Source organism: Apteryx rowi, unplaced genomic scaffold (genome assembly GCF_003343035.1).
Source record: "Apteryx rowi isolate R43461 unplaced genomic scaffold, aptRow1 scaffold_0, whole genome shotgun sequence".
NCBI classification, from domain to species: Eukaryota; Metazoa; Chordata; class Aves; order Apterygiformes; family Apterygidae; genus Apteryx; species Apteryx rowi.
The window spans coordinates 8,337,994-8,360,494 of record NW_020447195.1 but is presented as its reverse complement, the minus strand read 5'-3'; the positions used below and the strand labels follow the sequence as shown (position 1 = coordinate 8,360,494).

General features: G+C 37.6%; 1 protein-coding gene across 1 annotated transcript; it reads right to left on the bottom strand.

Annotated features, from left to right (window-relative positions):
- Positions 1–2,737: 2,737 nt before the first annotated feature.
- On the bottom strand, positions 2,738–22,307 carry SS18L1 (SS18L1, nBAF chromatin remodeling complex subunit). The gene is made up of 11 exons (XM_026055660.1): positions 22,239–22,307; positions 16,163–16,239; positions 13,828–13,912; positions 12,865–13,009; positions 8,981–9,178; positions 7,819–7,983; positions 6,813–6,914; positions 6,411–6,503; positions 5,002–5,121; positions 3,066–3,193; positions 2,738–2,871 (listed from the first exon to the last, which is right to left on the bottom strand). The coding sequence occupies exons 1-11, from the start codon at positions 22,305–22,307 to the stop codon at positions 2,845–2,847; spliced, it is 1,209 nt and encodes a 402-aa protein (XP_025911445.1). The 3' UTR covers positions 2,738–2,844.
- Between the last annotated feature and the right edge of the window lie 194 nt (positions 22,308–22,501).

Genomic DNA, 22,501 nt, shown 5'->3' with positions numbered 1-22,501 from the left:
GCGGGGAGCAGGTGGGTACACGCAAAGGGCTTCTGTACTCGTGCCCAGGCCTGGACTCTGCAATATGGGTTAAGCTAGTGTGTGGCAGAAGGGGCTGAGCAGTTTGCAAAGGCAGCAAGCAGCCTGGCAGGCCTGGTAGTTTTGGGATCCCTTCCCTTCATGGGAGCCCAGGGCATCCTTCTGCCCACCTTGGTCTTTCAGACCCTTGCTGTGTCCCGCAGGAATGGGCTGGAGCATCTCAAACAATGCATGTGCAGATGCCACCCGTGGAGCTTGTTTTCTGGCTTTTCTGTCTCTGCTCCTCTCCTAGGGAAGTTTTGCTGCAACATCAGTTGAATGAGGTGTCTCTTCATGCCCCCTCCACGTTATCTGTGAGGTGAGCCATTAAAGCTGTGGCCATCCATTCTGCACATGCACATACAGTGTTTGCTGTTTGCTTATCAAATAATGCTTAATGAATTTGAAAACTGGGACAACCTTTTGCCATATATAATTAGCTTTGACGCATATCAGAGAATTTGGGGAGAAGGTGCAACTCAGCATTGTTTCCAGAAAGACTAATAAAGGAATCTCCCCTTATCACCTGTTTTTTTTTCTTTTCCATCCAGAAGTCTGTCATAAGAAAAGTACCACCAACTTCATTTTCAGATAATTTTTAACCTAAACAATTTTCAAGCATTCTGTATTACAAAACAGAAGATGATACAATTAATGGAAGAAGTCAAAATGCTGGCATCACTTTGTTTCCACATTAATACATAAAAATGGACAACACATTAAATAAACATTCTGTTATTAACAATTAGAAATATTAACACCAAAAATCATGTATAAATTAGGAAATAAATGTACAAACTATTTCCAAAGTGCTCTTTCAAATACATTATATACACAACATTCAAGAAATTCTTAATGTAAGACATTTCAGATTGATGTAATGTTGCCGTTTCATTTTAAGTCTTGTTCATATTCTCTCAAAAGTATTATTTCAGCACTTTCAAAAACCACATAAAAGGTGTATTTCCAAGCTGGCAAAGAGCAATATTGCATTCTCCTGGCTACTTGTACTATTAATATATTGTAAAGAAAATGATTGTATTTCCTTTCTGTTCCTTGATATTTGAGAGTACTTATTTGTATGAAAACACCAGCAGGAAAGATGAGAGAAATAAGGACTGAATAAGAAACATGTTTTCTATTAGCAATTAAAAGCGTTAATATAGCAAGGGCAGCGCTTGGACAACATTTAACAGTAAACTGTCTGGCTGCCCCATATAAAGACTTTTCCTTTACAGGAAAGAAGGTAATGATGTGTGAGATATTTCCTTTTCCTTGTGGTCTTAGTTTTTCAAAATACAAAGTACCAGAACTCAAAATCCAATAAATACACCAGTTTAGACAAAGAAAAGGAGAAAACCCTACAGAGGATATATTTAGTCTATAGTCTAAGTTTCAATTTAATCTTGCATTAAAAAATGCTCATGGAGTATAGTCATCTTTTGCCACAGAGAAGTTTGGCCCTGGTGTTTCATTTAGCAGTTATATAAGCACTTTATAAGTGCTTTATTCAACACTTTATAAGAATGTATACAACTGAATAAAAGTGACTTTTATTAGTTATATTGGCTTCTATGTACCACTATTTCTTATTTCTCAATTCTCCCTCTATAGGTTTTCTCTTACTGGTTGACCCTATTAACAATCCCCCTCCCTCTATGCATAATATTGTTTCAGAATTAAAGCTGAATTTAGTTGTTCATCTGCAATAAAGATGGATTTTTTTTCTTCTGAACTACTTCTATCGAGCTACAAGAGAAAAATAAAAGTAATGAGGAGCTGTAGGAACAGTCAATCAAAAAATGTGATAATATTCATGGCTATAATGCTTGCTGAGTAAGAGCGACGGAAGAATCAGTAATAAAGAAGGATGCCAGCTACGTGCCTGGGAAATCTGGCATGAAAATATATATGCAAGTTATAAAATTTGGAGTAGCATATTTAAGACTGGAGTTTTGCCAGATGTTTTTCTTAGCTTAGCACAATACGAAGCAATATTGACATTTAGTAAGCTGACATTCCAGATCTCAAAGCTCCCTTCTATTTTTCTTTCCATGATAGAAATACCTTAGTTTACATGGGTATATAAAAGGTGCCTCTAGTGATTAATGTTTTCTTGAATATAGGTTTTTGATCATCTTTCTGTATCTTTTACAACAGAAACATGGACCTATACAGATATATTAAATTAGATGACTTGGTTAGTGAGCCCTAGTAGGTATTGCAGAAATTGCAATTAATTTTCTTTTTATCTTACAGTGTGGAACTGACTTCACATAAGGAATGTATCCCTCTCCTTACTCTAAAGGAGTAAAGTTAAGAGCCATGAATTTCAGAGGCTGGCAGGTAAACTTCAATGCATCCACTTAAACAACAATCAATAACCTACCCTAGGATACTTCCCTGGACTGAGGTGTGACTAAATGGCTTTGTATTTAGCCAGACTGCAGAATAACCTGGCTCTTTTCCAGAACTGGGCACAACTGTGATCAAATGGTCCTAAAGCTATTTAGAAACATCAAGAATGGCAGGGAGGAAATGAAAAAATTCTGCATTGTATCAACATACAGTACTATACACAGCACCAAATATCAAACCATTAAAGCATTGTCTTGTTACCAGTAGTGCACTGCTTCATATCCAGCATGAAATGAACACTGTTCACATACAGACGCTGCTTTGTGCTAAGGGGTAACCAACATATTACAATTAATTAAAACTGCCTGTACATCCAGTTCAAAAGATGGATATACTATTGAAATGAATCTGACACAGGATCATGTTCTTTTATTGCTGATAATTTCCATATTGTCCCTGTAAAAAAACAGAAATAACGGAGAATAACATAACTGAGGTATATATGCAGGGAGTTAGACAATTTTCCTTTGTTTTTTGACTTTTGAAAGACCCAGTAAAGTATCACCAATATGCTTGCATAAAATTGTCAAATAGATTTATGTGCAGAGCTAACAACCTGCTTTTTTATAGCAGAGATTCAGACACCTTACCTGCTCATAGCCGTACGGCCTCTGTTGCTGGGCAGATGGTCCTGTCTGGGAAGCTCTGTAACTTCCATATTGCTGCCCCTGTCCCTGTTGGTAACTGGAATACTGTGAAGAGGCTCCTTGTGCAGGACCTGAGAAGAGAGTGAAATTAGTAAGGCTTAACTTGCCAGGGGGCGTTCTTATGATTAAAAGAATGTAAAACATGATGATAATAAAGTAGGTTCTGTAAGTAGGAACCATGAGTAAATTTTGCCTAGACCTCTCCAAGCTGCCAGGCATTCAGTTTCTACATTCCTCTGGGAAATCCCATATTTCTCAGGTCTTCCAAAATGCTAACCTGAATCTTTAGATTTGAGAAGCATCAATAAGCTCCCAGCCACAGATTTTACCTGCAAAAACAGAACTGGAGCAGAGTACTGCAGCTGTCTGGAATGTCAAACATTATGGACCTGGTAAAAATTAGCAGATTAGCTCTAATTTTGTATCATGTCTACAGAAGTATCCACTACTGTGACTGCAGCATACTGCAGACAAAGCCAAGCTGCTTTAACCTAGAAATGTGAGTACCAATAATGATCTAGTTGCAGCAGTGTATAATTCTGTTCATGTTTTAAATTCTACTCAGAAAGCTTGATACACTCTTAAGTGATTAGCCTTTCTGAAGTCTGCATTGGCACAGCTCAGTTATTACCAATACGCAAGCTACCTGGCCTTTAATTTTAGTAAAAATAGCATGATTAACTTCCTGTTTAACCTGGTTATGCCACCATAAGCACTGCTGATCAGTTAGACACCTAAGAAATCTCTTGCCTGTAAAGAGAATTTAGCAACACATGTAAATCAGACATGCAACTGCATGTGGATGTTTATTTCTTTTGTGGGGGACTGCAGGTTCTGTGTACAGACTGTTATGTGGCATTTATTCTTTAGCATTGGTGGATTTTTATGCAGAGGAACCTTTAGAATGAGGAGGCCAGATCTGAACATTAGAAACTGAATTTTGGATTTAATTTCTCAGAATATGTCTGGTTTGAGTAATCCAAAACACCTACTAATACTGCAGCCACATGATAATAATTTAATTAACTTTTTAAGTGTGTATGTTCAATTTCAGGAGATCTTACATTTTTAAAACAGACTTGCTGTCCATATCAACCTCAATTTATCAATTTTTGTTAACATTGCCCATCCAGGATCAAGTATCACATTTAGGAGGTGCACTAGAAATCCCTTTCCTTGAAGCTAGTAATTTGATTATCCACAGTCTCTCAAGGCCCTATTTTTGTGCTGCATAATCTGAAATGATGTCTTTCCCCAAAGACTGAGAATGCATCGAAGGTGCCTCCAATCGCTAAGAGAATTCAAGCATGGATGCTTTTGATGGCAGTGGAGAGCACTGCCACTGGTGACCTGAATCATTCCAAATCCCTCTGGTAGTGTTAGCTGCATGTTCAAAGCACTTTCACTTTTTTCTTTTAGTGTCAATTCCTCACCAAGTGATAATAAAGCACATACGGTGTTGCAAGAAATGTAAATGAGGGAGTAGTGATTCTTTCTAATTTTAAGATGTTATTTTTTCATGTCAGTTGCATAGGTAATAGATGTGTAGGAAGCCTGAGAATTAATGTAGTGACCTCTTATCTACACTTACAAGAAAGTCAATATGAGGCATAAGTGTATTTTCTACATAACATTTTCAACTCCTCAAAAGAGAACAGGATTCAGTATGATAACAGAGCAGTATGGCATGCAGTGCTATATTAATGTATGTTACTGTACAGAATCCCTTTTTATGCAATGCTGTTTGGCTAGTTTTGGTAAGCAGGTGTCAAGGTTACTCAGGAAGATAGTTTACAGCATATTTTAGGTTAGGAATGGAGACGTCAGGATGCAGGACTGCAAGTACTTGCCATGTCGGTGTAAATGACAGTTTTCTTACCATATCCTTGCTGTTGTCCTGGATAACTTTGCTGATTTGGGTATTGCTGCTGGGAATATGTTTGCTGTTGTGCAGCTCCCTGTTGGTATCCTGCCTGCTGCTGGCTATACTGAGAATTACCTAAAGAAAAAAATTGAACTAGTTTGGTTATAAATGAACCAGGTGTCTCACTGTACATGCTAATCATAAGGAAAATAAGGAAGTCAGGAGTCTTGACATGGAACTCATAGAAGAGTACTCTTTTCAGAAACAGATGCTTGCATTTGGCCAGTCATGATGAGTTTATTCCTCTTGTGAATTTTAGTTCTTTTGAAAGGGAGTTGTTTGTTTATGTGTACACATCACTAAACAAGCAAACAAACAACCTGTTCCCAAAAGGATTTTTTTTACTCAAAAAGTGTTCCAGAAGAAAAGAGCACAAAGATAAGAGCAACAGGGTGCAATAGCTGGTTTCTTAGGAAGCCCTCCCACAGTATTTTCTTCAAGATAATAATAATGTTTATTTGTATACTCCAGAAAGACCAAACATTTAGTTGCTACTGATATTTTTTAAAACATCTAAGAAGGAAATTCCATTTGCAGTATCCTGAAAAAACAGAATGAATGGAGATTATATAATAGGAATTTGCTTTTCCTAAATGCCATCTAGCTGTATCGTAATTACGTTAATATTTCTGCAGTCAATTAGAGTTTAGATATCCTGTAGTATCACTGAATACGTTGATATACTGTTGTTCATATTTTTTTAGTGGTAGAATCGCAAGCTCATAGTATTGGCGATTTTCAAAGATCAGTCTCATTGAACCTATTGTTTTTCACAATTTGTAAGGTGAATTAAGCAAGACTAAAAAAACTTGGTCCTGGAACTACCACTAGGCTTTCTCACTTCCAGCTCTGAACCCCATTTCTAACTGCAGCACATTTGCTTACCTTTGTCATCATAACCTTCTATTTTAATATAGTTATCTTTATTTGCATTATATAAAATGTTCATTATACAGTTTTTGTAAGATTGGAGGATACTGATATCCTGGAATTCTTTTCTCCCACAACAGAACAGGTTTAATATCCACAGCTATAGTTCCACCTGGCTCAGCTACATCCAAGGATCATTTTTCTAAGGAACATCAGGCTATGTACAAGCTATCATTGATCCCACAAGGCTGCACAGCATGACTGCCTTACTGTCCAATTACTGACATGGTATTCTGTATAGAGCCTGATACACTTTTGGTTTAAAAAACAGTATACATAGCTAAATTCCATTTCCTGGACATTCCTTAAGTAATAGCTAAGTAGCAGTTTAATGATGCAGAAATTACAAGTCGTATTTCATAAATGCGCTGTATCCTTAGTATTTTAGGGGATTAGAGCTTTGGTTTACAAAGATTGCCAATATGTTTTCCTACCTCCTTCATAATAGTGCTGTGTAGAGTCATCAAATGACCTGTCATAGCTCTGCTCAGTATAGGATGACTGCTGATAGGCATAATCACCATGTCCTGCAAGAAAAAGATGAATTGCAAAGACTTACCTGATACATTGTTAATATAACTATATATATTGTTGAATACAAATATTGAAGAAGCTGCTTATGCATGAAGATGAGGCTAAGAGGAAATAGAGACCCCCCTCTGACAGGAAGTTGAATATGATGTGAACGTATACACAGACTCTCATGTACTGGGATTAGAATTTTCTAGCACTTAAATTGGAGACAATTCTTACGGATTTGCCACATCCTTCCATGTGACAGTCATGCTATTCTACATTTTATCAGTATTACAGTGATTACAGCTCAGAGGAATTACCATCTGGATAATATTGCTGATTCATAGGTTCTGATGAGCCTTGTCCATGGCTGTACTGTTCACTGTAATACTCTTCCTGACCCATGTACTGTTGCGAGGAACCTGCAAGGCAAAGACAAGTGAGAGCATACTGAGTCTATGAACTCTTAAGGGATGTTTTTGTTATCTAAATATTTTTGGAGAAAACTTACATCTGGCTAAGTAAAAAAATTATGTATGCTGAGAACTGTTTCAAAGATGTTTTGCTCACTAGAAAAAGGAAATAAGTTCATATTCTCAGAAAGAAGCTGGCTGAAATTGAAATTATGCCATTGTCAGTAGCATGTCCTAAAACCACTCAGTTATGTGGCAATATCAAAAGCATTGGCTACATTTCATTTACTAATCTGAGTTACTAAAAAGCACAGGAATGTATTCCATGCTTAATAATATAGTTAGAATTAAATATATTTTTATTAATATATTTATTAATATATTTATTAATTTGTTTCCTAGCAAAATTCAGTTTATATTACAATCAGTCTAGCAGTTTTATTGCTTCATAGAACTTTTTCCAGAGAGGTATTAGAGCATGGTAGGTATTCTTCAGTGTTTTCCTTGCCTTGGATGAATTTTTTATATTAATTGCTGGCAAACTGATATCTTGTTTGCAGAAATGCCTTCCTTGTTAACTGTGCCATGTTATGGCTGATCCACTGCCATTTGAAGGAAATGAAAATATTCCCAGTGGCTTCAGTGAGCTGTGTATCAAATTGTTCATCTTTTTCTTTAGTGGTATATGATCCCTGTTAGGCAGAATTATTTCTGAACAGCTGAAATAAATAAATAAATAAACAAACCTTGAAAACAGAGTAAAATTCTTCTGATTGTCTTTGTACTCTCACCATTCGAGATTTCCTCCCTTCCCAGCTGGGATTCCCTATTCATAAATGTGACTTGGAAATCTTGTTGACTTATCTACCCCACAGGAATGACTGAATATGATCAGTCTAATAACAGATTTTACCTTGCTGTGAAGCTCTGTAAGGGCCCATTGGTCGCTGACCCATCATGCTGTTGCCTTGGTTGCTCTGACTCATCATGGCAATGGAGGACTGCCCCTGGTAATGCTGGCTCCCTCCTTGCGCTGAGTTGTAATGTGACGTCGCTGCTTGCTGGTGCATCATGGAGACTATAATGTACATGGAAAATACTGTTTTCTAAAACGATGTGACAGTTCTCTCCCTAGTCTCTTTGGAAGCAAGTTAAAACCTTCAACAAACTTGCATCCTGATCATTCTGTGAATTTTCCACAGGGGGAGATGTTTTCCTACTACTTATATTTAACTCTTCTGCACTGTAATCCAGAAAGGATGTTATTACATGGTCAGTTCTTGCCATTTGTTTCAGTCAGACATTTAAAAAATACATCTAACCTTGATTATTATTAGATTATTTAAAAGAATGTAATTATTATTATAGTAGGATTAAAGAAAGAAATAAGAACTGATATTTGTTCCTCTCTACCTCCTGCCTCATTTATTGCTGCTTTTCTTCACTAATCAACTCTTTCTTCTTCTTCCATCTTTACCTGCTGAGAGTTAAAAATAAACTGACATTTTAGGATGTATTTGCTCCCTGAATTTCACATTGTCTGAAAGAATTCTTAAGCTTTGGATATCCCATTCAATGCTCAGTAACAATCATTTTTACAAGTCAGAGATTAATTCTGAGTTGTCTGCTAGTCTCTCTATGCCCTTCAAGCAGTGTTATATTATATCAGTAATATAATAAGAATAGGGAAGTAATGTACAAACAATAAATGTGCAATATTCTTTGTCTGGCAGGCTCTTTCAGCTAGAATAAGGGTGCTTTGCCAATCCCTCCCACAGTTGTGGGATTTGCTGTCAGGGGCTATAAGATAGTGCTGTTGCACTTGTAGCTAAACCTCTTTTCCACAACTCATTGCTAACCATACCAAGCTGATGTAAGTTAAAGCAAGTCTGAAACTGTTCTGACTTACACTGGTGCCTGACACCTTGAAATGCAAAGATGTCTTAAAGCTATCTTTTCCTCTTGTGTGTTTGTCCCTGTCTACAGAAAATATTTGCAGAACCCATTCATGTGTGGTACACCTCTGAGGTCATTGAAAAGGCATGTTGGCCCAGAAGGAGGAAGAGGGAATTTACCTGGATTAGACTGCATGTTGATGTTTGTTCGAGAGACATAATTGCCTATTGACCCCTGGCCTTGCATTGGCACATTCTGAGATGCAGGCACTGTATGGCTATAACCAGGCCCAGTTCCATGACTGCTGACAGTCATACTCAGAGAGGTTGTGGGCATAGTGTTCTGGCCTGACTGCTGCATAGACACGTGATTAGGACCTAGAAAAATTAAAGAGAGCAACAAGAAAATCTGTGCTATTATTGGCAATGTACAGTGAGCATTAAAGCCCTCATAGCCTTTTTAAAATGTCTTATGATAAGGCAAAACAAAAAAAAATCCTCGTTATTAAAATTTCCTGCTATCTACAGACAAATCAAACCTGCCTCCTGCAAAGTTAGAGTGATCCTCCTCTTCCTGGCTGCCAAACCCAGATTACATATAATTGCAGACAGGAAGAAAAAAATCAGCAGCAATGGCATGCAACTAGTTCTTCACAGGCTGCCACAGTTCTTGCAAGCAGCAGAATTAACAAATGCCAGTAGTTTCAGATACTTAAAAAATACATGGACTCTGGAAGCATCCTAGCCCTTTGAAATTTGTCCTTTCCTTCCTCTTGTGCAGCAGATTATTGACTCCTCTTGCCCCTTCACTCAAATAGTGACAATGGGAAGGCACAATCGTGGCTGAAAAACACTTTGCACATTGCTGCACGTTCAGCTCTTTTATAACCAACAAACCTTCCTCTCAGCTGGGGCTTAGGAAGCACCAAGGGACACTCTCCTCAGAGGACAAGCCGGTCTCTCCCTTTCCTGAAGTTTGACTGAAAGTATCTCAGACTTTCTAAAGATAAATTTTCCAAGTCACCATAATAATCCCTGTTGTTATGGTACTCCTTTTCTGACCTCACTACATATAACTATCAAGCTGCTCCAACTGCATTCCAGGATTGTTAGTATCATCCTGTTTACCTGGTGGTATGCTTAATTTTTTAAATTCTGTTGCTGTTGAATAACTAAAATYGGGGACAATCTGGTCCTTATTTTTTTGCTGCTTGTTGCTGTAAATGCTTTTATGAATGAGTCTTGACAAGTTGTTTGTTTTTACTATGCATCGTTTCATGGTTTGTTTTAAGTTAATTTGGAATGGGAGTTATGCAGAATCCCTAAAGGAGAAAGAATTATGTTGCAGTGTTTAGATAATGATATTTTAATTCACAGTTATTGAGGGTATCTACAGCCTCTGAAAAATATGTCTAGTTTTCTTAATAAAAATGCCATTAATTACTCTTAATGGTATTTATAAACATCAAAATGAGAAAATTTGCTGTAGATTATTATATTTTCCTCTGAAGGAGAAAAACAGGCAGCATTTTCAATAACAGGTAACAGAGCTAACTCTACTGAAATTAGTGGAACCAGGTCAATATACTGCTACAGAGATCAAGCCCCATGTTGTGCTACAATTTTGTACTTTTTCAGTGCAACACAAGACAACATGGTGTTTGAATGGAGTCTGTAATTATTCTGAGTGAGAGAGATGGAGCTTACAGTTAAGCTGGTGTTGGTAAAATTTGCACTATTTGCATGGGGAAACAAGAATCTCAGCTTTCTTTGCAACCACAAATTAAAMAAATCTTTTTTTTGTTTTAAAGAAAAAATATGAAAGCATGACCAGAAGTATTTAAATAAAAGCACTAAAACAAAAAGCTTAATACAAAGCACTGAACTTTTTTCCTACTTTCATGAATCTAAGTCATGGCTTTTTTTGAAAGGCTTCAGTCATAATTTCTGAACAGTCAAGATKCTCAGTTGGACTCAATTCTGTTTGAACCCAACTGAGTTTGCTGGTTGTTTGAATCTAATGGTTTTGCCCGCATAGCTAAGGCATGAAGAATCACAGACTTGTGGCTGGTGGATTACTTGAAAACTTTTTTTTTTCTTTTTTTAATTGTCCCCATCAACAGAATTATCATTACAGTAGCTAACCTAGCTACTGATAATCATCATGCATGGATGGAGTTAGSTGGTTACTGTCCTCTAGAGGTGATTCCTGTAAAGTCCTGGCTGAGGACAATAGTGTGTAACAGCTTTAATGAGTTCTTCCTCACCCTTCCCTCTTTTACAATGCGGTACCTGTTCATTACAGACTTTCATCTCCATTGCCATTAGATGAACACTTTCCACAAGTACTGGAGCCMATATTATCAGAATTGCTTGTGTGCATTTATTCCTAATTTGCAGCAAATAGTACTGTCCAATAATTCTTGATCTATGTGAAATAATTTCTCAGTCTCAAAGTATACCTACACATCAAAAAAGGGGTGTCACATAGCATAATTGTGCTAAATTAACTGTAGCTGGCACAGAGACAGTAGCAGTAGAAACTGGCAACCAAGGTGAGTGTCCCCAAGCCCAAGGGTGGCAGGTTTCTCTTCTCAGAACAGGCACCAGCAGCAGTGCACATACCGTCACTGCTGCTGTTACCTAGGCTACTTACATYATGCCAGAAGCGGCAAGCTAGTGCACTCTGCAATCACACCTTCCTTTTGAAGTGTAGCTGCATCTTCAGTCTATTTTCCAGTGGACTGATATTCTCATGACAAAGTATCTGGCACTACCCAGGTGACAGGCTCTCAGTAGGAGTGACTGTGCGTAGCATAAACTGCCCTCAGACCCCCACGTCTCAGGCTGGGTTGCAGTACGAGCTTGGGGCAACATGACATAAACTTGCACTGTCACTGGCCTGGCTGTTTCTGTTCTGTGGAAGACTTTCGTCTCCCCAGCTGCCAGTCTGGCTCTTTTCATCAGCACTGAATTAATATAAAGAATTGGGGGTGGGCAGAGAATAAGAAAAAACAGCTACAATACCAGTGAAAATGGAGATTCTTCGTAACACAAAACATGTTTTTGATGGATTTCTTATAATACTTATATTAGGCAATAAAAATCTTCCAGAAGGCCCAGATAAAATGAATAAATTCACTTTACAAGCTGTAACTGTTTAAAGTAGCTATCTCATCCATGAGTTTTAAAGGCACTATCAGCTTGACCACAAGTAGATTTTTAAAAAGTCAGAAGTAATTTCATGGCTTGTGTCTGCTCTTGAGTCCCCCTGCCAAGGTTTGTGATTTTATAGTCAGATACTTCTATTTATAGAAACTGTTTTTCTCCCTCTGTCACTTTGGAAAAGACCCACAGAAACAAAAACTGACTAAATAACTATGAAGTACAAACTAAATAAACAGATGAATCATACTGTAAAATACAGAAAGTAAAAAAAAAAATAAAATCCTTCTTTTCTCTTTCAGTTAGTTTCTTTTTAGTTGCAAGAACAAAGGAAACAAAATGACCAAGTTGTATTTTTATCATATACATATAAAATGTCTGTGCAAACTCTTTGGCTATACAGCACAATCTCTGCAAGCCAAAGGACAGTTGCTGCAATCTTTGCAAGGACAAAGACTGATTTAACACCATTTTCTTTTTAAAAAGGCATTTATCCTGGAAGGTCTTTGCAATCTATAGGCTTGGTTCTGCAGTTATTTGTGCAGACAATTCTGCTTCACCCTGGCCAGCCCAACCACCTTCAAGAGAAAATTAGTGCAGTGTATGATTTTTCTTACTAAAACCTTGGAGGCATCTTAAATTGGTGATTTTCATTCCAAATTTTTAAAAATGTTTTTTATTTCCCATATAGAAATGTATTAAGCAGATTGGAGTCACTGCAGAACCCMTCATCATTATTGACTGTAGCCATTTTGTGATGATTTCAGCATGTGCCTGAAATCCCCATATGCCTGAAAGGTGAGTTAGAAGAGGTCTTTTACAGCTCTGTAAGTATATTCGGCATTAATGATTCTGTTGCCAAGCAACAGCAAAGCAGCACAAAGGGGACTGAAGCTCACCATTGCTAATCTGACTCTGCATGAGGGAGGAAGGAGGAAGGCCCGTCCCAATTGCATCACTGAGATTGCTCTGTGAATGGAGAGATTGGTTGGATGCACTCTGAGTCATTCCTCCTGGGCCCAAGTTTATGTTTTGCGTTGGTGGCTGCAAATAACAAGGAGGAGAAGCAAATTTTTGGTTAGGTTTTAATTAGAAAAATAATAACCCCGAAATTAGCCTGACTATGAATAAAAACTGCCTGAACTAAATATGTGCTTCCTTCACTTTTTGGGCTTGCTTATGTAAACCTCTCTTCATTTGAGTACTATGTGTGAATGACATTCAGCGTGACACAGGGAAGCCAGCAGGCAGCACAGTGAAGATCTCTAAATTGTGCTTATAATAGTCCGGCCTCTGTGCTCATTCTTCTATACTTACATGAATTTCATTTTATGCTAGTCTGAGTGTAGCTGCTGAGGGGGTATGCATTAGCAAAGGCTATACAGGAGGGTATTCACAACTTGACCTTTGTCAAGTGTAAGGCTACTGTGCATTTTCTGTTACATGCGATAATTACAAAATCAGTCCATTTAGCAAGAACAACAATGTTTAAAGACAAACTAATGCCCCAATGCTGAATTAAATTTTTGGTGTAAAATAGTGGCATTTTTTTCCTGAGTAAAGAATACAGTAAGAATAAGTAAAGAATAATGAATCTGGAACAAATGGGTCCTGTTCAGACCATGGTATCATTTACAGTATATAGAACTTGATCTACAGAGGAGAGAGATTAAGACAAATGTCCCAACATATATGTTTTAAACACAGCAAAAGTAGCATTTGTTTAGTGATCTACTGAACTCTTGACAACTTTTAGTTGGAAAAATACTAAAAAATGATTTACTGACAGTGATCAGTAACAGTATCAAAGAACATTTCCCTTTGACACAGTAAATGTATCTGACAGTAGCACTGGTACTTACAGCAGGAAGCAAGGACTGCATATTCTGGTTAGAATCTGCTATTGTTGCCAAGTAAACCAGGTTTCTGTGCAAGATTTGTTGGTATCTACAGAATAAGGAGTAAAGCTTATTTGGAAAGAGTAAACAATATGGAAAATTCCAAACTTTTCTTTTTTTGGTACCTACCAATGACTAGTCAGATTACATTAGCCCACTCTGCATCTATCATAATAAATAGTAATAATAATGACCTATTTCCGTGCTGTCCTGGTTTTCATGGAGGATCAGTGTGTTCAACACCTGTTTTACAAATGGGTAAACTCATGGGGGAAGGGGGAGGTAAAATACATACTTCTTTGGAAGCACTTTGAATGAACTGTGAAGTTGAGATCTCAGTCTTCGAGGACCCACACCCAGTCAGCTGCTCTAAATTAGCCACACTTTCTTCCTCTGTTTAACCGGGGTCCTGGCAGTAATTAAGTTCCAAAAGTCCAAAAACCAAAACCTGTTTCCCCTGCCAACAAGCTCAGAAGAACAAGATTTTTTCAAGAGTGCTTTAACTGGAGTGTTTACTCAAGTAAGCACCACAAGAACCATTTATGCTTCTTCACAGTTCTCAATGAACCGGAAAAGCCTATAATGAAGAACCGGAGGGCACCCAAAAACAATCCAACAGTTGTGCCATTGAGCAAAGTGAAGAGTCAACTTTTGGAAGCAGGGAGGGTTCCAAGAAGGCATTAGGAAATGCTTTTTTAGTGTGATTTTCCTTCTGATAAAGAAAAAAGTGGGTGGGAAGGGGGAAAAGTGGCCAAAATGAAGCCAGAATGGTGACACGAGTCAGAGGGAAGCATGGAATTTGGAAGTTCTCTCACAAGTGCACGCACCTCCTGTAGTAGTACCTTATTTGCAGAAGCATTCAATGACCTTTATTGCTCAAAATCTTCAATGGATAAATTTCAAAACAGGCAGTGCATACATTACTAAAAATAATTCAAATCTTGTATGTTGAACTCATGTAGAGCTGACTCATAAACTTCTTTGGCAAATGTCTCCTTTTTTTTAGATACTTCTTTCGAAAGTACAACTTTCTAGCTTTGGCCCCATAACTTGACCTCTTATGGGACAGACTGGCCATTCTTCCTGACTGAGATTTAATCCATGATGTTTGTAAAAGCATTTTGCTTTCAAGATTAGAAATAGTAAGCTGTGAAATAAACTGGTTAAGTCTACATGCATATTATTTTAGCCATTAATAACAACATTGCTGATCCTTAATATTTAATTCCTTTCTGATAAAACTATGTTATTAACTTTGTACCTGATTCTACTCATATGTAATGAGTCTGCACAGAACAAGTAGTCCAATAACCCCAAATTCATACTTCTCTAATTATTTTCATCAATGATCTGTTAAAAATATTCTAAACACTTTGAACTCCAAAGCATGCATCATCACACTGGGACTATAGTCTTTTCTCCTAATGCAAAACATGATAATTTCCTGCACACATGTCTTAAGAATACCCTTAACAGCAAATCAGAACATAGCTCTCATTTGTATATGAGGAAGACACCTCTCATGTGCTATGAAACGCAACTGAATATGACATTAACAAATCTGATCTAACTTTGAAGTTGGATCTCTCTCTTCAAAGCTGGTCCTGCTCTGACCAGATGATCTCAAAAAGTTTCATCTAACCTAAAGTATTCTGTGTTTCTATTTACACATGGTTTATAAAACACATAATGAAGGTGGTTGAATCCAAAGTGTTTAGGCAGAATTGAGTCCTTAAAATGACGTGAAAGAAAATATTCTGTCAGAATTTTGTATTTCTCTCAAATCACCTTTCCTACTTTCAGGCTAGTCCATGTGCCTAACCCTGCAATTTACCTACAGTTAATATCAGTGAGAGTTCTTGCTACAGAACCAGTCAGAATGAAATGGAATTAAAGTTCAAATTGTGCTGTGTTTCAGTTTTGTTTTTTATCAATAATAGCCTCTTACATTCCAGAAGTGCTCATCTAGTGAGGGATACTGTAGGGACAAACTATGGTCAGCTTTTAATTTTCATTTATGTAAAACTGCTGATATTTTCAGCTATGTTTTTAATTTTAAGAAATAAGACACTACTCAAAATAGCCAAAGGTAATAAAGAAAAACATAACAGAAAAAAACCCTCTTGGTTCCCAAGAACAATATATACTTCCTGTAATACTTCACTTAATTCAAGTGAATCTAAAAAAGAACAGTCCAAGTATTTCTTCAATGACCAATGAACAGAACTGTTCACAGTACTGTTCTTGATAAAAAGCACACAAAAAATCTCTACCATATCCCAAAACTCATAATACTCACTGAGTACATTCTGCGGTTTTCCCCTTGCTCTGATAATCCATAATACATTGTATTAGGTGGTGATTTTCATCTAGCATCTGCATAAAAGAAATGTGATCACAATATGTGTTAGTATGAGAAGCAAATTAAAGTTTGTTGTTTTTGTGATTCTTCACATTCACCCTTTTTAGCCCTGGATGGTGTTTTGTGCACTTTTGTTGCCTTCGGATATTATAAAGTACCTACACTGGAATAGTAATAGGAAATCAAAAGTCTGAACGGCTTACAAAAATGAAATGTGTTTACTGGAACTAAATATTGCAACAGAAACAGCCAATGTAGAAAAAGGGCTAGGTATGGCTCCAGTTTGCTCTAAACTCATTAATTATTATGTTTTGGCAGGAATAATAAATCATAACAATTATGCAAAAAAATATTTCTTAAGATAATTCTCAATATGTAGTTCTCTGACTTCAGACTACTGATTCTATGTAGGACTCATTAGAGGCAACCCATAACAATTCACAACTTCAGCACATTTTAAATTGAAAGGGAGATGAGCAATGCGGGATTTCTAATAGTGGTGAAAGAGAAGATGCCCCTAATACTACTGAAAACTGTTCCATAAAATCACAACCCAAAAGAACTGTAGGCTCAAGACCTTGGCAATAAAAAAACAGACGCAAGTACTATTTGTTTCACCATTGTAGGTAGGTGGTAACACAGAGAAGATTCCATTAAGTTATGTTTTCATGGTTCTGGACTTCCTTTATATATGCATAAGGTAAATGATGCTTAGGGTTTACCAGTTGAAGAGTTGGATTTTTTTTTTGTTTTTCTGATTAATGTATATTTGATCACAACTAAATTTGTCATTTATCTTCTATGTACTTTTGGAGCCCGGGGCTGCACCTTTTAAATGCATTTCCATTGTGTCCTAAAGGTGACCAGAATATAAACTTATATAATGCTATTTGTCATCAATCACATTGCTACAGTTTGCTAGAAAAGCTTTTGAGCTGGAACAGTTTTGGAAATTCTCTAATTCCTACATACTGGACAGAAAATCATACAGGTGAATAACAGGAGATGAATGTGGGCCCAACAGTTAGGGGGAAGACGTACACATGGCTTAGTCTGCACTAATCATGAGATCCAGAACACAATGCTATAACCCTAAACAGACAGCTGTGTTTAAATGTTAACTTTTTCCTGGAATTGGCAAGTTTTCCTTACTTTCTTCTATTTGTTGTCCTGAAAGACAAGAAACAACTGTGACAGTTGTAAAGCCAACATTTCATAACAATATCTCATAAACCTGCTGCATGGGTGTTGACTGTCAGGCTGTCTTCTAATTCCAGAAAACAACCTGATACGTTATTTGACCTAAACTAATTATTTTCAAAAGTCTCAGCTTAGGTGTAATTGTGGTGATGGGACACATTTAAAATGAACTGAGTCTGGACACTCCGACTTCCCTGAACTTAAATCTCCCTCATTTTCAGATTTGGCAGCCTGAAACATTTACTGTAAGAGACTCCTATCTCAGAGAGTAGATATACGTTGTATCTGCACATGCCAGAACCCTGGACCTCAGATCTCCCACTCTGTGCATTTGCACACACATATATGCATACTTGTTCAAACAGGTTAACATCAGAACAGTCTCCAAAGTAGCCACAGAAGAGCAGTACTTAGGTGCAGAGATTTGTGACTGCTAGACTCAAAAAAGACAAGATGGGTAATTCCTAAGGCAGATAGGACTTCATTTGGCAGGGGCTGACTACCTCAAACTTCCCTCTGCCTCTACCTCTCGAGTGTTTTTTTCTTCTTTTCGTGCAGGTATGCAATGTGTAAAGTAGCCACTACTGGGCTAAGTAGCCCGCTACAACGCTGGAAGTGTTTCAAACGCAGCTTGTTAAAGAGGCTATAGTACTAATGATCAGCCTTGAAACCTCACTTTACTTTAGAGCAGAAATGTCATTTGAGTTCTCTGCTGTGTGCCACAGGTCTGTTAATACGTATACATGGCCTACAGAGATTTATGCCTGAGCTGAATAAGGTTTTTTCTCCAGTATTTCTCTTTCAAAAACACATTTCACCAGATGATTTCTAATTTGATCTGCAGTAAAAAAACAACTGAAAGAGTGACTGCAATTCCCTTCTGCTACATGCAGCCCATTCGGGGTGTCTATGCTCAGATGTTTCCTTTCGATTTGCTGGAAGTAAGAGTATGGAAGTCCCAAAATCAGAACTTAGACTGGGCTAATAAACATTTTAGTCACAGTTTTAATTTTAACCACATGACTTGTCTCTTTAATATCAAACTTCTAAATTAACTGAGGGGTGACATTATCTTTAGAATACCTTTCTTCTGGGGCTGTTTAAAAAAAGAACTCTCCTGGTTAAATAAAGCAATGGAGTACCCATCGATGGCTGTGACGTGGGCAGCAAGCCATCAGATAAAGGCATTTGAATAAAAAATGTGAATTTTACTGCTATTTGGCCAGAGCATATCCACATGAATTCACTGAGCCACTAGATCGTGCTTTTCAAATTATCCATTTATAAGCAGTTATCTTTAAAGGAGTTAGATGAAATATCCAACAAAGAAATAAAGGATATATTTTTTGTTCCTTAAATGCTAGAAGATATTTTTGTGCTGAAGAAGGATACTTTCTGTATGAAATACCTCTCTTTCTAAATTATCACCCATCTCTTTCAAAAACTTCAGATTTACCAATATACTTATTTTCAAATAATAAGCTACTTTCAAACAGTTTAAACCTCACCTCTTTTTCCTGCACAGAACTAGCATGAGCAGACTACTGAACTTGGCAGAAGTGTGTAATTTGTATTGCTAGATACATTGAAATCACATGCAGGAGAATTATATCCCCAATATGTCCTTTGTGGTAGTTCAGTTCTAAGCAGAGAAGTCAAAAAACAAAAAGGCACAGTAATTATATACCAGCTAACTTGCGTGTATCAGTAGCTCAGTGGCTGCTAGCTTAGCTTCATTCAGTAAAATCTAGGGATTGATTTGTTTCAAGAAATTCAGGGTTGCTGGACAAAATGCAAACTAACATTTATTTAATGAATTTATTATACAACAAATTGGTTAAAAAATCCTTTGGCTTGTTTTAAAACTTCAAAGAAAATAGTTTGTCTCTTTCCCCTAACTTCCTTGGGAATGTGGCAAGCTTTTTGCAGGGGAATAAGTGGAAAAATAAAAGCAGTATTTACAAATTTAAGCCTGTCTCTGGCAAAAACATACTACACAATATAGTTTGTAGGTATTACTCCTGATATTAAGTGCTCCGAAGACTGGGACTTTGAGTCAATCTATCATCAGGATAGATGGACTCTATCAGCAGGAGACAATAATGKTTTTTTTCATATGAGCTAAATATGAATTATTCCATGTAGGCATGTCTTCCGTTCAAAAAAAATTGACTCACTTAAATGCAGAGAAAGGGCTAGATTATGGGAGAAATGAGCAGAAGAGTCATTTTTATGCACTTGCAATCTAGCTGGTCGTTCCCTCAGAGAACTCAGCTTGTCTTGCTTCTGGCTGGTGATTTGCAAGTTGGGGCAGAACTTTCCTGAGCTAATGGACGCCCTTGTCCATCACCGGCTGCGACTGCTCGGACTCGTAGTAATCCCCTGCCGGGGTGTCACGGAGGGTCTGAGGAACGGCCGTTTTGCCGTGGCCTGTCAAGGCAAGGGAGCAGGCGAGTCTCCTGCAGGCTGACAGGGAACGTCGGAATTCACTCCGACCAGAATCCGTATCCCTCCTGCACGCGTGCCTCTGCTCACATGGCAACCCGGGCGCAGCATACAGTTTTAAGAGAAAATACTCCCGCCTGATTCACCGCGCAGCTCTTTGTTTCGCACTCTGTACTCACTGTTGCACAGAATTTTCATCAGTGTCAATGAAATTCTGCAGGCAGAATTAGCAAAACATGTAAAACAGTCCTTTTCAGTTATCATATTAAATATCACCGACAACAGCATTTTCACATTCAATTAAGATAAGTATTCAATACCAAGAGCCCAAGCAATATTACAGATATCTTGATGAGAAAAGGCCTATGCTTCTACAATTACCTGAAGAACGGTTTTGCTAACTGAAAAAGGAATAAGGAATAGCTCTGATGTCCTGACACTTACTACAAAAAAAGAACTGGGTGCTAATCTCCATCACATAGGAGAAACTGAAAAGTTAACTGTCCTGCAAATGCTATTTGATGAACTGTTTTAAAGCATCACCATCACTTCTGCAATGTCAAAATCTCTATCTTCCTTCCTGTGAAATTTTGTTTAAGGAAGATAGTTGGCACTGGAATAATAAAAGCTTTGAAAGACTATTAAAATTGGGTTAATAAATAAAAGTGTATTATGAATACAAATAAAAAAAATCCTTYTCAATAAAACTGGTATGTGTTCTAAAAAGCTGGCTTTAATATGAATTTTTGTAGTGAGTTCCTATCCCAGCATTTGTTGCTTCTCTCACATTGCCCCATGTCTTATATTTGACTATAAAAACCATTTACTTGTTGTGTCTCTAAGTCTTTTTCCCCAGCACCAGTGCTTTTCAAAAAGAAAATCACTGCCAACAGCCCAGTATTGATGAACAGTCCTAAAGTAACATGCCAGCATATGGGTTGAGACAGGAAATGGTTTTACATGTTATTTGTAAAAAAAATAAGCAACACTTCCAAGTTTCCACAAAGTTTATCAATATGAAAAAAGGAAAGTGCATGAAAATTKAAATGAAGATACTTTGGCTGCCCTTTGTTTATGGATACATTCATGTTTTTTAGTACTAACTATCTGAATTATGAAATTCTGTCCTAACTCCCAACAACTCTGGCCAAAGTGGCTAAGAAAAACTGAGCCACTAATTCTGAAATATTTTAGCATTTAAAATTAATTGGGTCAGAATATTACACGTGCTGCAAGGTCTATACAAAATGAGATTAGTTTCCAAATAGTCTCCTGAGATTTAAGTCATACTCTTAAATCTCTCTTGTGGCAGTTTGTTCTGCCTTAATCTCTGTTCTGTAACAGCCTTCCATTTAGGGTTTTTTTCCCTAGAAGTCATAAATTGGCAGCAGATAACGGTTTGACAGCAAAACGTACCCATGACTGGTTAGTTAACTGCTGGATTAGCAATGACACTCCTTCACTGGTCATAATTTACCAATGGACCATAATAATACATATATACATTACTTCACATTATACAAGCTGCATAAGCAAAATATTTATATGGTGGAGAACACACAAAATAGAGTATAAGCACAAATGACATAGTGGTCACAGTAAACCATGCATGTTCTTTATTGACATTTCCAACCTCTTTCATTATTTACAGTTACAGTCTGCAGAAGGGATGGGGGATGCCGGGCATGTGTATACATTCCCTGCTGTCAATCCTATGAAATAGGATAACAATAACTTCCAAACTAGGCACCCTTTCCTTCGGCCTCCATATGAAACCCAGGTGGAGACCTAGTGTGCAAAGGAAATCTTTCAAAACCTTTTTTTTTTTTGTCATTAAACATCAAGAAATGCATTACATATAATAATAATAATTATAGCATATGAAAAATAGCAGTAATCGGTGCTCCCTCTATCTTCTAAAAGATTACAATTCTGCATCCAAATACAAAAGAAAACCCTTACAAATCCAATATTTTATTTTAATTCATTTTAGTGTATTTATTTTTCTGGCCAGGAGCTGATATGCCGTCAGAAATTAAAAATAGCTTTGCAAATTTCATTGCAATTTTTCAATGCATTACTGGCGATTTTTTTTCCTTTGCAAGCAGCAGATATTGTGCCATCCCAATTTTATTCCGCAAGTCCTTCTCTTGCTCTCTCTTTGCAGTGATCTGCACACCTTTGCTTTGTTCCACCTCCTCCTCCTCCTCCTCCTTCCCCCACCTCTCTCTCCAGCTGTCCATCTTTGCAGCCCTTGCAAATTCTCGAGTTTTCATGATCGCCTTAGAAATAAGCCTCCTTCCTCAGCTACAGGAGCATGGACGGAACAAATGTCTAAAATTGGCTGTAGAAAAGCATGCTTTTTTACCTTCTGGATAGTTTGCTGGGTGACCTCCCCTTTGCCTCTTGGGCGAGCAGAAGCAAAGGCAACCGACATGGTGGGGCTTTTTTTTTTTTGCCTTATTATTATTTTTTTTCACGTGGCTATCCTATACCGGCTCCAGGCTCTCATAATATTGTTATTATCTGGCCGCTGCCGCCGCGCGAGGCGGCTCCGCAGTGCGCGGGGAGGGGAGCCCGCGCAGATGGTACGCTCTGCGCCCCGCCGCCAGCCATGGGCGCCGCGCCGCC

What these genes read in the sequence shown, in the direction of transcription:
- SS18L1 (XM_026055660.1), bottom strand. Translation starts at nt 22,307, where the DNA reads ATGTCGGTTGCCTTTGCTTCTGCTCGCCCAAGAGGCAAAGGGGAGGTC. An exon ending in AAAACCGCAGAATGTACTCA is followed by an intron (nt 13,913 to 16,162) that starts GTGAGTATTATG and finishes CTTATTCTGTAG; the next exon opens with ATACCAACAAATCTTGCACA. An exon ending in TTACAGAGCTTCACAGCAAG is followed by an intron (nt 6,915 to 7,818) that starts GTAAAATCTGTT and finishes TTTGCCTTGCAG; the next exon opens with GTTCCTCGCAACAGTACATG.